This window comes from Phacochoerus africanus, chromosome 8 (assembly GCF_016906955.1).
Source record: "Phacochoerus africanus isolate WHEZ1 chromosome 8, ROS_Pafr_v1, whole genome shotgun sequence".
Lineage (NCBI taxonomy): Eukaryota > Metazoa > Chordata > Mammalia > Artiodactyla > Suidae > Phacochoerus > Phacochoerus africanus.
In genome coordinates, this window is record NC_062551.1 from 48,577,924 (window position 1) to 48,591,796 (window position 13,873).

At 54.1% G+C, this 13,873-nt stretch overlaps 2 protein-coding genes across 2 annotated transcripts; both read right to left on the minus strand.

Moving 5' to 3' along the window:
- Positions 1-218: 218 nt before the first annotated feature.
- Positions 219-2,296, minus strand: TTC9B (tetratricopeptide repeat domain 9B). The gene is given in 3 exon segments (XM_047791335.1): positions 219-328; positions 1,149-1,331; positions 1,882-2,296. Coding segments are annotated over 3 exon segments (708 nt in total).
- A 1,246-nt stretch (positions 2,297-3,542) lies between these two features.
- On the minus strand, positions 3,543-13,014 carry CCNP (cyclin P). Its single transcript, XM_047791336.1, is given in 8 exon segments — positions 3,543-5,399; positions 5,401-5,573; positions 5,664-5,822; positions 6,394-6,549; positions 6,627-6,716; positions 8,430-8,756; positions 8,813-8,872; positions 12,964-13,014. Coding segments are annotated over 8 exon segments (1,110 nt in total). The 3' UTR covers positions 3,543-5,305.
- Between the last annotated feature and the right edge of the window lie 859 nt (positions 13,015-13,873).

Consider the following 13,873-nt stretch of genomic DNA (forward strand, 5'->3'; position numbering starts at 1 on the left):
CACCCCTGATCCCAGGCTCCCTCCTGGGCCTCTCTGGATTTCTGAACTCCAGGGGGTGAAGTGCAGGCCCACGTCCCATCCCAGGTCCCCACAAGAACACCACACAAAGAGGTTCCAGGCACCAGTGACAGATGCTTTACCAGGGAACACATGAGTCAGGGGAACTTACACCATGAGGTGGGGGGAGCGGGGATAGGGACAGTTCCCCCAGGTTGGCCTCAGCCAATGACATCTCAAGACCCGGCCCCAGCCCCACTGTCTTCACGCTGGAGGCTGCAACGGTTCATCTTCAGCTGAGTCAGCTGGATGTAGCGCAGGACATTGGTGTCTGCAGGGGAGGTGGGCAGGGCATTATCTGGGTGTCCTTGGGCAGCAAGTGACATCTCCACTTCAGCTCACACCTCCTTGCTCCTAGCCTTCAGTGGCACCTCTGCACAGCTGGCCCTGCCGGAGCCCTTTCCAAGAGCCCCAGGGCCCCCCAGCATGCAGCCCACGCTGCTTGACAGGGACATGGAAGGGCAGAGCCGGGACAGCACGTCCATACTTGTGCATCTGTTCTGTCCTCCGCCAGGCATGCCTCTGCTCAGAGATTCCTGTCACACTTCTCACTCTCCAGTGACATCTGCAAGAAGCCTGTTCTCTCCAACTCGCTCATCTTGCCTCTGCTTCCACACCCTGTGTCATGCACCTGTTGTGCTCCCTCTTAATTGGCTCTTAACACAGAACTGAGTATTGTGTCTGCACACACACACACACACACACACACACCCTATGATCTCCCACTGGGCAAGGACTAAGCCTCCGGCTCTGCCAACCCCAGCCCCCGCCAATTTCCTGGCATTGCCAAAAACCAGGTGAAGGAATAAGTGAGTGGGTGAGTGAGTAGATGAATGAGCTTGGGGGCGTGGCAGTGGGAAATGGAGTGGAGGTGAGTGTCTAGGGAAGTGGCTGAGTAGGTGAAGAGGAGGCATCGGGATGGGCTGGTGATGGAGTAGATGAGAGGAGGTGGGGTGGGTGTGTAAGGAGTAGACAGGTGGAGAGTGGAAGTGTGACAGGAGTGGTACAGCGCTCCCTGAAGCAGCTCTGCCCTGATCCCCCTTTGTTTCCTCCTCTCTAGCCCCTTTCCCTGCTCCCAGCCCACCCCTCACCTGTGGGCTCGCGGCTGCGGGCCTCCTGCAGGTAGCGCAAGGCGCGTGCATAGTCGCCCAGGTGGTAGAAGGCAATGCCGGCGCGGTAGGTAGCCTTGAAGTTGCCCTGCTGCTTCTCCAGCACCTTGAGACAGTACTCACGCACCCGCTCATAGTTCACCAGCTCCGACTGCAGCAGGCAGGCTGCGGGGGCACCAAGACCGCTGCTCTCAGAGCTTGTCAACACCCCCAGACCTCGCCTGACCGCGAGGAGTCTGGCCTTCGGGCTGCTGGGAACCCCTGCCCTTTCCCACGACTGAGCCCAACCTAAGGGACTGCCCAGGCCACCGGGAGCCGCCACGCTCCCGGCCAATCAGGATGGAATCAATCTGCGCCGCCGCTAGAGGGCGCGAAAAACACAGGGGATGGGGGGCTTAGCTAGGAGGTGTCTATAGGGGAGAATACTAAGAGTGATTTCTGAGGTGAGGGATGGGTCCTTGAATGGCTCATCCGGGATGTTTTTCTCACCTGACGTTCGCGGGTGGTAGCCCAAAGCCCATTTCCAGCATCCCATCTCCTTCCAACTCTGTGGTCCCTAGACTCCAACCACTCTCCCTGGTCAAGCTCTGAGGTCTCCCTCCACAGACCCCAGCCCCGGCCCCTTCAAGCCTCCACACACCCCCAAGGTTTGACGATTGGCCTTCACTTCCTACCCCTCTCACATGCACCCTCTGCGCCCCCGATGGCCCCATACCCGTGAGAGAGTCATAACATTCCACCTCCGTGTTCTCCACCAGGCGCCGCTGCTCCTCACTGAGGCGGGCCGGCCCCGGGCTGGTGGCGGGCCCGGAGGTGGAGGCGGGCAAGCCTCCAGGGCGGGCCCCCTGCGCCGCCTTCAGCTGCAGCAGTGCCCGATGATACTTGCCGATGGCTTCCCGGAACTTCTTCTCTCGGTAGCAGCGCTGGCCCTCCGCTTTAAACGCCACGGCGGCCCGCAAGCTGCTGTCGAGTGCCGCGCCCAGGCCCCCCGACGGCTCTGGGGCAGGAGCGGACCGAGCCGACCCATGGCGGGGGCCGGGGCCCGGCGGGGAAAGGGCGGGAGGCGGGCGCGGCGGAGGCTCAGGGGCAGCGCTGAGCATCAGCACCGGGGACAGCGCGCCGCGCTGCATTGTGGGAAACTCCTGCGGCCGCTGCTGCAGCTACCGCATCGCCCCCCGCGGGGCCGGTCCCCACCCTTTCTCCGCCCCCGCACCTCCGGCAGCCGGTTCCAGCTGCCCCCTATGGGTCTAGGGAAACCCCTCGAGACTTCCCCGCTCTCTCCTTCAAATCCCTTCTTCCCACTCCCTTTTACCCTCCTCACCCTCCTGCCTGCTCTCCTCTCTCATGCCCAAAGCGCCTAAACCTTTCTAGAAGGAAAGTACAAGTCTGCGGGAAGAGCAGGAACAAAACAACCTCGTGGAAAGCTGGCTTTCAGCCCGCTGGGCTTTTGGCATATTGGATAAGAAGGCAGGCTATGGACTCAAGCTTCCCAGATTCAAGTCCCTGCTTCTTTTCTCACTAGTTGTATGATCAGGACAAATCACCTAAATTACCTGGCATTCTGTATCTTCATCAGTAACATAGGCCTATGATGGAAACTTGGAACCCATTCATTTATCTATGCAGCAAATATTCACTGACATCTTTCTGTGCCCAGCTCTGGGGCTGGATGATGCTGGACACAGCAGGGACTGAGAGAGCCTCAAATCCTACCCTCACTGTGTCCCTAGGCAAGTGGGGAAACAGACTAATGACCAGACAGTGGCAGCCAAGTGGGACAGCATGGAAGGTACAGGACAAGGGGTCAGGGCTGGGGTGAGGGAAGCACAGCAGGCTCTGAGGGCCTAGAGGAGGCTCCCGGCCTAGGCTGAGGTGGTGAGTGAAGACTTCCTGGAGGAGGAGAGAGCTCGATGAGCAAGACAAATCTTGCCCACATTGAGTTCATTAGCTGGGTAGGAAAACCAGTGGGAAAGCAATCGAGTGACAGCCGGAGTGAGGAGCACAATAAGAAAAGAGCATACGGGAGAGGAAGATACTTTTGAGGGAAAAACTGAGGGTGAATGATTGTCCTTCAACCCTCCTTAGCCTCTTTCTCAGGTACTGGGACTTTGTCCAAGCTCCTTGGTTTCCCTCCACCTTCCTCTGTAACATGGAGATGACACATGAGCTTACTTCAGAGTAGCTGTAGGGATTGAATTATACTATGCAGGTAAAGCACGTAGCACAGGGCCTGGTACAGTAATAGGCAAATAACAGCCAGTGTTATAGCTGTTGAATGAATGGCATTAACCCCAAGACCCTAGCTTGGATCTCATTCCCAAGCCTCAAGCCTGCATTTCCACCGTCCCCTCCCTCTCCCAGCACACACCCTTCCCCTGGAGGTCCTGTGGCAGGTTCCGCCCTGCAGGCCCAAACCTGAACATGACACCTTTTATCCAACTGCAGCATCTGCTTCTATATTTTATTGTACTTTGCCAAGTCTCTCCCTGATCCCTGATCCTTTGAACGTGAACACCTCAGTGGTGGAAACTTCCTCCTCTCTGTATCTCCAAACCCAGGCTTGGTTTAGAGTCTAATATTCCTGAGATCGGTTCCAAAACAGCATTGGTCACCTTTCTGCACCTCAGGCGTGTTTCTGTTTTAATTTAAAACATGGAGATGCACTGATTCATAACAATATTTTTGACCACGTACCAAGCGGCAAGGAGCTAGGTAAAAACAGAAGACAACTGTACCTAACCACAGTCCCACTAGGATGCAATGCTAGAACTTTCACAACACCTCTTACATGTCAGACATGGTCCTAAAGCTTTATGTTTATGTTAACTCACATCATGAGGTCGGTGCTCTTAGTTATACCCATTGACAGACGGCATTTCAGAGGTTAAGTAAATCAGATCCCACTTAACAAACTCTTGCTATCAAAGGCCGATACTATCACAAACTGATGAACCTCACAGGCCAGCAGATGTGACGTGCTGGGTTTGCGCAACCTGTTAAAAAAAACCGAATTCGTTCCCCCAATACCTAAGCAGAGATATTTATGGAATCACAGATTTTAAGCTTCACAAACGAAATCTAAAAATCTGGCAACATCAAGGTAGTATTCCTCATGACTAGGCCAGGCAGTCTCACTTTCTCGCGGTCCGCATGCCTCCAGCCTCTCCCCAACCCGAAGACCGAGGGTCATTCAGCTTGCCTTACTCTCAGCATCTCCTAACTCCCCAAAGCATTTCACCCGGCTCAGCGGCACTTGCGGAAGCCCTCTAGTGCCCTCTGGTGGCGGAATCCAGAATTCTCATCGCGTCTCCCAGGGGCCGTTAAGGGACTTGGTGAAAACATCCAATCAGGTGGATGAGAGGCCCGGGAAGTGACCAATCAAAAGCGAGAGAGGGGCCAGAATTCGACCACTGAGGACAAAGAGCGCTCTAAATAATAAAAACTCTTTTATTGAAGTGGAAGACAGATGCACACGGAGTCTTTTTTTCGGTGGGGTCTCTGGGCTCAGGGAGACCCGGGCAGAGGGTGGCGGAGCAGGCGGGCGGCGGCGAGACTGGTGCCCTGGCGCTGCGGCCGTGCGTACTTGAAGAAGATGGCGGCGCGGCCCGGCGCGGGGCCTCGGAGAGCGACGCGGACCATGCACCGCTCCAGCGGGCCCAGCTCCGCCCGGCTGCGGCGGGGATACGGGGAAACTGGGATGGGGCAGAGGTAGCAGGGGACAAGAGACGACCTCGGAGCCTGAGGCTAGAGGCTGAGAAGACAAGTTGACTTGGGTTCCCGAGGACTGCTCAGGGGCTCTCCGGAGGTCGGACGCGCGGCTCACCATCTAGGGTGACTGGAGAGCGCCGAGGAGGGGCAAACCCTCGCTTCTTCCCGCAGGGCGCGGCTATGCAAAGAGTGAGGGGCTCTCACAGCTAAAGGCCAAGAATGGAGCTGGGGAAATCTGGGGGATCTCATTCACCACCCTGCAACGCAGAGCATCTTCGGGGCCTGAGGAGATCCTATTTTTCATCCCGGGGCAAGGTTAAGGGTCCCCAAATCTGAACACTCCATTCTCTCAGACACCACCAGAGAAAAGCAAATGGGACCAGCTGGACTAGGCAGACACCCCATTTTCTCTCGCATCCAGGAAACCAAGTCTAGCCTCCCCCTCCCCACGCACACACAAAATTGTCTGACATTCTCTGAGACGGTAAAGACGGCGACCCAGAAGAGAGGTCCTTGAAGTCACGGAGACCCACCACAGCGGCCATACCTGTACAGCGCTGGATCCAGCCCGGAGCCCGCCCCGTCGAACACCCGGTGTGCCAAGCTCAGCGCCGCAGCTGCGCGGCGACCCGGTTCCCATCCTGCGGCCTCGGCCTCCAGCAGAGAGAGCTCCAGGAAGTAGGTGGCAAGTCGCAGCACCTGCCACCGCGGCGGGCAGCACGTGAGGTCACGCCCCCACTGCGCGAGCCACGCCCCTCCCCACGCAGGTCACGCCCCGGCCCCGCGCACCTGGGGGCCGCTTCCGGCCAGCGCCGCGAGCAGTCCGAGGCAAAGAAGCGGGCCCGGGTGGTGCAGCCGGAAATCCAAGCGACTCAGGATGCGGCGCTCCGCGCGCAGAAGCTCGGCCCGCGAAAAGGACCCATCGCCCAGAAGGCAGAGGGAGGAGGGCTGGGGATTTAGGGAAAAGAGGTGGGAGAATCTTGGACCCTGGCTTATTGCTCCCTGCCCTTGAGGGCCTGGGATCGATTCAGTCCCCATTCTGGACCTGTGCTCTGGTCTATAAAATGGGGCCATTGATTTGTTGCCTGGAAGTCGTGGGAAGCATAGGCTTCAGAGTCAGACAGACCTGGTTTCAAGTTCAAACTCTACCATTTACTTACTTTGTGACAGGGAGATCCACTGAAGGTGAGAAACTACTTCTTCATAACGCGGAAATAATGCTCCCTACTTCAGGCAGTTCTGATAAGGCATTGGGTTTGTGCACGTTATCTGTAACTACTCAAGAAGGACTAGAACTACTGTAACTATCCAAGTCTCGATTGCTTGACGTTGGACAAATGCCTTTCTCTCTGGGCTCAATATCTTCCTCTGTTAGGGGGACACACTGGTATCCTCTACCACCTACAGACATGTTGGTATTCCAAAGGTAGGTAAAGCGCCGACTGAGCACGCAGTAGGCGATTAATCGGTGATGTGGCGAGAAAGGGCTCCACCCTCCCAAGCCCCACCCCAGAAGTACCTCGGGAAGCACGCGCTCCTCCACTTTACAAGCCACGAACAGGCAGGCCACGCCCAACAGCTGCAGGCGATGTAGGCGCACTCGGCCCGCACGCAGGTAGGAATCCAGCAGGTGCACGGCCAGGTAGAGCGTGTCCCCCGCCAGGCCCAGGTACTCCTGGGGAGGGGCGCGGGTGACCACCAAGTTTCTAGGTGGAGAGTCAGGCCCAGACCTGCCCTCTCCCCATTACGTACGTGCACCTGAACCAGCCAGTCCACCACTAGCACGCGCATCTCCGGGGTCACGGTACGCGGCAGGGCCCTCCCGGGCAGCGCGCGGCACACCTGGGATGGGGCAAGACGGCCTCACTCTCCACACCTGTGCTTCGGCTTCTCTCCTGTGCTCCAGCCCAGGAATCTCCTCGCCCAAGTTGGATGTCACACCAGTGCCACACACAAACTGGCCTCCAACGTCTCTGAATGTTCCTCTTCGGTGTCCCCATCTAGAACACTGGCCTTTGTTCTGGACGCCTCCATCTTTGCAATCCAGCCCCCATGGCCGCAGGACTTTCTGAGCAGCTCCTCCTGCGTTTCCAGACTCCAGTCTTAAGTCAGCAGCCCTCAGCCCATCCCACTCAGTGCACCCAGAAGGGTCTTTCAAAAGCACCAATCTGGGAGTTCCTGTCATGGCTCAGCGGTTAATGAACCTGACTGGCATCCATGAGGACACAGGTTCGATCCCTGGCCTCACTCAGCGGGTTAAGGATCCGGTGTTGCCGGAGCTGTGGTGTAGGTTGCAGACACGGCTCAGATCCCACATTGTTGTGGCTGTGGTGTAGGCTGGTGGCTACAGCTCCGATTGGACCCCTAGCCTGGGAACCTCCATATGCCGCGGTGCGGCCCTAAAAAGACAGAAAAACCAAAAAATAATAATAATAATAAATCATGAATCTGGCAGAGGAACTCCTCAGCATGAAACCCTTCCATGGATTTCAGTACCCTTAGGAGAGATTCCAATTCCCCTCAGACTCTCTCAGGCCCGTTGCCAACATTACCTCTTCCCTCTCTCCCCTCCCAACCCACACTCCAGCTACTCCAGCCTTCTTTTTGGCCCTAGACTATGCCAAACTCGTTCCTACCTCAGGACATTTGCACTTCTGTACTGCTGCCTCCAGCTGAAAAGGTCATTCCCCACTCTTTGCATTGCTGACCTCTCAGTCATTTCAAGTCTCAGCTAAAATTTCCCTGACTTATTCTGTAGTTTTCCTTGCACCCCATCATCTCCAGCTCATCAATTTATTTTCCTCATAGTATTTTCAATCTGGAGATACCAGTGTTTGCTCGAATGTTTTGGGGTTTTGCCCCCAACAGGCTGCCATCCCCATAAGGGCAAGGAGTTCTGTCCAGAACACGGCTGTGTCTGGGTTCCTCACAGAGACACCGGCCTGGAAGAGACGCTCACAAGATGTTAAATAAATGCGTGTTTCCTCTGGCGGTGCCTGCCTCAGACAGCGATCTGTGGACCACCAACGGCCTGTGTTTCGGCTTTTGTGGCCCTTCTGAAACAATCGCCTACATTCGCTTGTTTCCCCACAATGAAGACAGACTGTCTCATGTTGTCCATCACAGCATCCCCAGGGCCTAGACACGCTCAAAAACATTTGTTAATAACTCCCTCAACAGTTGATAAATGAGTAAATGTGAGGCACAAGTACAAGGAGCCACATGTACGAGGAGCCACACAATACCAAAGGAGGGGCTGCCAACAGCCTGGGGAGGATGGGAAAGGGCATTTCCAGCGGTGGAAGCCGCAGGGTAAGAAAAACCAAGCCAAGAAAAAACAAGCGCGGAAAAAACAAGCCAAGAAGCTGGGGCGGGGGGGTGTAAGGGCTGCAAAGTCAGTGGGAATTGAGGTGAGAGCTGAGGCTGGCGAGGTGGGAGTTGCGTCGCTTTGGCTTCGTCTAACCCCAACCCCTCTGCTGCCCTCCAGGGATGTGGGCGGCGCCAGCGTTGCCTCGGGCCGCTGGCCCCCGAGTGTCCCGCCGCGGCTCCACTCACCAGGACTTCCGCGAGGAAGTCTCCCGCGTACTCGCGTTCCCCCTCCAGCCCCAGCGCGCTCAGAGCCTCCTCCAGCCCCGGTGGCGCGCACGGCCCCGACCGCCTCTCCAGGCGTCCTGGGGAGACGCCCCTGCCCACCGGGACCCCGTCAGGGACTGGGGTGCTCCGAGGCTCTGGCTCGAGTGAGCCAGCTGGACTCTGCAAGGGAGAGGGGCTGGGGTCAGAGCCTGGGGATAGGCCTGAGCCGGGAGGGGGGAACCTGGCTCCTCTGAGCTCACCAGCATCTTTCAAGCCAAGCGCCCGCCTCTTCCCGCTGAAGCGGAGAACCTGGTCAAGGTTGGTGCTTTAAAAGCGCCAGGGCGCACGCGCGCTGAGCGCCTCACCTGGGCAGGTGCATAGGCAATGGTGAAGGCTACGCAGGCTGGCTCTGCCCCCTCACAATCCTGTAGGACGGGCAGCTGGAGAAAATCCTCGTCCTGCTACTCACTATCTGACCAGACACAGGCCCTTTGATCTTCCCTTTCCTCCCGAACAGTAGGGATTTAAAAACTTGCTTGACAAGAGGGAGTTGCCTGGTGGGTCAATGCATTAAAGATTCTGCCTTGTGGAGTTGCCCTCGTGGCTCAGTGGTTAACGAGCCCGACTAGCATCCATGAAGATGTGGGTTCGATCCCTGGCCATGCTCAGTGGGTTAAGGCTCTGGCGTTGCTGTGGCTGTGGTGTAGGCTGGCGGCTGCAGCTCCGATTGGGACCCTTAGCCTGGGAACCTCCATATGCCTCGGGTGTGGCCCTAAAAAAAGCCAAAAAAAAAAAAAAAGATTCTGTATTGTCACTGCTGTGGCGTGTGTTCGACCCTTGGCCTGTCCTGAGGAATTTGTAAGATCGTGTTTGTTAAATATCCAGCACAGAGACTAATACAGCAAAAGCTCAAGGCATGGGAGCTATAAATCCCATCACAAATATTGATGGAGGACCTCTTCCTCTGTCACCTGCGGTTGTTGCCTTTACCACGCCCACAGACTACAATAAAGTGATCAGGGAAAGTCACCAAGGACCTGTCTGGACTAGTGCAGCAGCCTGCTCACTGCTCTTCCTATCCCCATCCTCTACAGCCTGCTACATCCATGCAGCCAGCAATGACCCGTTGACACTTGGAGTAAGCTCACACTGCCTCTGTTCAGCACATCCCGATTTCCATAACCCTCAAAAAGTCCAAGAGCCCCAATATCATCTTCCCATCCCAAACACACCTTTGAGCTCATCTCCTATCCCTCTTACTCATTCCTCCCCCATCGCACTGGCTTCCTGGCTCATCCTCACCCACATCAAGCACAATCCTATCTCAGGACCTTTGCACCAGCTCTTCCCTCTGCCTGGAACCTCCTCCCTCAGAGACCTTTCACCTCCTATAAGATGTTTACTCAGATGTTACCTTCTCTATACAAAGTGCCATCCTGAGCATTTCCTGTGCCCATTCTGTGCACTTACTCTCTCCTTCGCACTTACTGCCTTATTTATTGTCTCCCTCTGGACTAGAATGTGGACCTTGTGAGGGAAGGGCTTATCTAGTTTTTTGGGTTTTTTTTTTTTTTTTTGACTGGTATTTTCAGTGCCTAGAACAAGACTTGGCACATAATTGGTATTCAAATGTTTGCTGAATGAACAGGCTGGATGTAACGTAAAGATGATGGTCTGGAGTTCCACTTGGGGCTCATTGTCAGAGTGTATTCTCAGAGTCAGTACAGGCACACATCCGAGATACCGCAGGATCAATCCCAGACCACTGCAGTAAAGCAAATATCCTAATAAACTGAGTCACACAAATGTGTTTCCCAGCGCATATGGACGTTTACACTCTAATGCAGTCTACTGCGTCCAATAGCATTATGTTTAAAGAAACGATGTGCATACTTTCTGGAGTTCCCCTCCTGGCTCAGTGGAAATAAACCTGTCAAGCATCCATGAGGATGCAGTCTCAATCCCTGGCCTCCCTCAGTGGGTTAAGGATCCCACGTTGCTGTGGCTGTGGTGTAGGCTGGCAGCTACAGTTCTGATTGGAGCCCTAGCCTGGGAACCTTCATATGCCACGGGTCCTGGCCTTAAAAGACAAAACACCAATGTGCATACTTTAATTTTAAAATACTTTATTGCTAAAACACACACAAAATGCTAACCATTATCTGACAACACAGGACTACCACAAACTGAATTTGTTTAAAAAAAAAAAAAGAGCAGTATCTGCAAAGCACAATGAAATGATGTGCCTGTACCAAATAAATACAAAGGGAAAACAGTAACTTCACAGAGAAGCCTGACAGACACCACCTTATCCAAGGGCTCAGCGTCATCACCACGCAAAGAGCAGATCACCGCACGTGCCTCCTGACAGGATGCACAGAAAAAGGCACATTTGGAGTTCCCGTCGTGGTGCAGTGGTTAACGAATCCGACTAGGAACCATGAGGTTGCGGGTTCGGTCCCTGCCCTTGCTCAGTGGGTTAACGATCCAGCGTTGCCGTGAGCTGTGGTGTAGGTTGCAGACGTAGCTCGGATCCCGCGTTGCTGTGGCTCTGGCGTAGGCCGGTGGCTACAGCTCCGATTCAACCCCTAGCCTGGGAACCTCCATATGCCGCGGGAGCGGCCCAAGAAATAACAACAACAAAACAACAAAAAAAGACAAAAGACAAAAAAAAAGGCACATTTTTTTCTGGGAATTCTGTCAAAAATAGCTTACATATAACCACAAGGAAACATCAGGCAACAAACCCTGATTGAGAATTCTGCAAATTAACTTGTGCTCTAAATCTCCAACCTGGCAGCTGAATAGAACATGTGGGCCTGGACGGAATTACCAGCCAGGACCTTTTTTTTTCCCTTCTTCTTTTGCATACAGTGTATTTAATGTGACTATTAGTAAAATCTGATTAAGGCTCAAGAGAAAAGCATTTGATTCAGTGTTAATTTTCTAACCTCGATGAGAGACTGTCCTTGTTTGGGGACATACACAGAAATATGAGGGGAGCATAAAGTCAATGAAGAATATCACGGGGAACCTGTGTGAAGATGAAAATTCGTTATTGCTGCGCCCACAGCATGTGGAAGTTCCCGGGCCATAGCAGCCACAGCAGTGACACCACCAGACCATTAACCCGCTGAGCCACCGGGGAATTCCTCCTTGTAAAACTTTATACATTTTGGAATAGATTCACAGAAAGTTGCAAAGAGAACAAAGTTCCCATATACCCACCCCCTTCTTTTTCTTTTTTACCCGTTTCTATGAACACCTTACACTAGTGCGGGGTGCTTGTCAGAATTTAAGGAACAAGCAGGGATATGGTGTCAGGAAATCCCCTGCTCAAGGCCGATTTGCTGAGGTGTTTGCCCAATGTCTCCTCTGTCCCAGGATCGTCGTCAGCATGCCTTTAGTCTCCATGTCTCCTAAGTTCTCTTGGCTGTGACAGTTTCTCAGGCTCTCCTTGTTTTGAACAACCTTGACAGTTGTGAGAACTAGTGGTCAGGTTTTTGTAGAACGTCCGTCAACTGAAATTTGTCTGAGGACGGTTTTTTTCCTTTTTAGGACCACACCTGCAGCATATGGAGGTTCCCAGGATAATCGGAGCTGCAGCTGCTGGCCTACACCACAGCCACAAAAAATCAGGATCCAAGCCGCATCCACAACCTATCTTGGATACTTAAGCCACTGAGCAAGACAAGGAATCAAACCTGTATCCTCACAGACACTAGGTTGGCCCTTAACCTGCTGAGCCACAACAGAACTCCTGTTTTCTTTTTTCTTGTCTTCTTAGGGCTGCAACGTGGCATGTGGAGGTTCCCAGGCTAGGGGTTGAATCGGAGCTGTAGCAGCTGGCCCACACCACAGCCACAGCAAGACCAGATCCAAGCCGCGTCTGCGACCTACACCACAGCTCATAGCAATGCCGGATCCTTACTCCACTGAGGAAGGACAGGGATTGAACCTGTGTCCTCATGGTCGCCAGTTAGGTTCATTTCCACCGAGCTGTTATGGGAACTCCTGTTTTCTTTTTATTAGACGGAGAGTATGTGTTTTAGGAAGAAGGACCACAGGGAAAAGCAGCATTCTAATCGCCTCCTGGCAAAAGCACGCACCACGGCGTGACTCACGGCTGTGATGCTGCCCTTGACCACCTGGCTGGCCAGGCTCCACTTCGTCCTTGGGGAAGCTGCCCTTGCCTGTTTTCACACCATCCTCTTTGGAAGCAAGTCGCGTGCAGCCCACACCAAAGGAGCGAGGCTTCCACTTTCCCTCCTTGAAGGTGCAGCACGTAGAGAAATCACCTGGAATTCTGCAGAGACGTCTCTTCTCACCCCTTGTCATCTCCATCAACACAAACTCTGTTTTCCTCTTTGGGCGTAACCCAATACTAAGCTATTTGTTGTTGCTCAGACTGCCTTCAGCTGTGGCCACTGGGGGTCCTTTCCTGTTGGCTCCCATGTCCCTTCACCCACTCTGATCAGTGAGGGTTTGGTTTGAGCAGGTCCTTATTTTCTGGCACAAGCTGCTCCAGGTTCACTGTGTACATCTCCTGCTCCAGTACTAGAGTCATTGTTGTACTATTTTTGAAAGTTTCAAAGTTTTCACAAGTCTGCAATTGTTTCAAAATTAAGGTTAAAATATGGGAATCACGGAGTTCCCGTTGTAACTGAACAGTAACAAACTTGACTAGTATCCACGAGGATCCGGGTTCAATCCCTGGCCTCACTCAGTGGGTGAAGGATCCCACATTGCTATGGCTGTGGTGCAGGTCAGCAGCTGCAGCTTCAATTTGACCCCTAGCCTGGAAACTTCCATATGCTGCAGGTGTGGCCCTAAAAAAGGGGGGGGGAGGGTCGCTACACTTTCAGGGAAAGCTCTCTGACATGTACTAAAATACAGCAACCCAAGAATGGAATCCACACAAACTTAAAAGTACAAGCACAGCAAAGATGGACTGCGCCGCTGGGCTAAAATCTACTACAGTACTGCTGGGAGCAGCAAACTGGAAACCAAGTAAAATCTTGTCAACAGGGGGTAGCTGAATCAGCTGAGGCCCAGCCAACCGATTCAGCATGTGAAGCCTCTGGAAGCATGACAGCAGTGTCCACGGGGAGTCCCCCCCGCCCCCACAGAAAAGTGGCTCCAAGAGGATCTTGTTTTTACCGAGAACCCAACACGGACGTGCCTGCTGCCAGGAGTGGGTAAGATGCGGCAGGGGAGTGCCCAGCGGCTTGACATCAACCGGGAGGAAGGCATTACAGGGGCAGACAGACAGCCTCTCGCGATGCCAGTTCCCCTGGCACAGAGGTGATGTGAGGAACAGAATGACTGATCAAGACTGGGGGTGATTGTGACTTTCCTCCTCCTCCTTTTATTGTTTTGCACCGTTCTTCCCACACAGTCACAAAACGTGATGTTGTCTACATGGC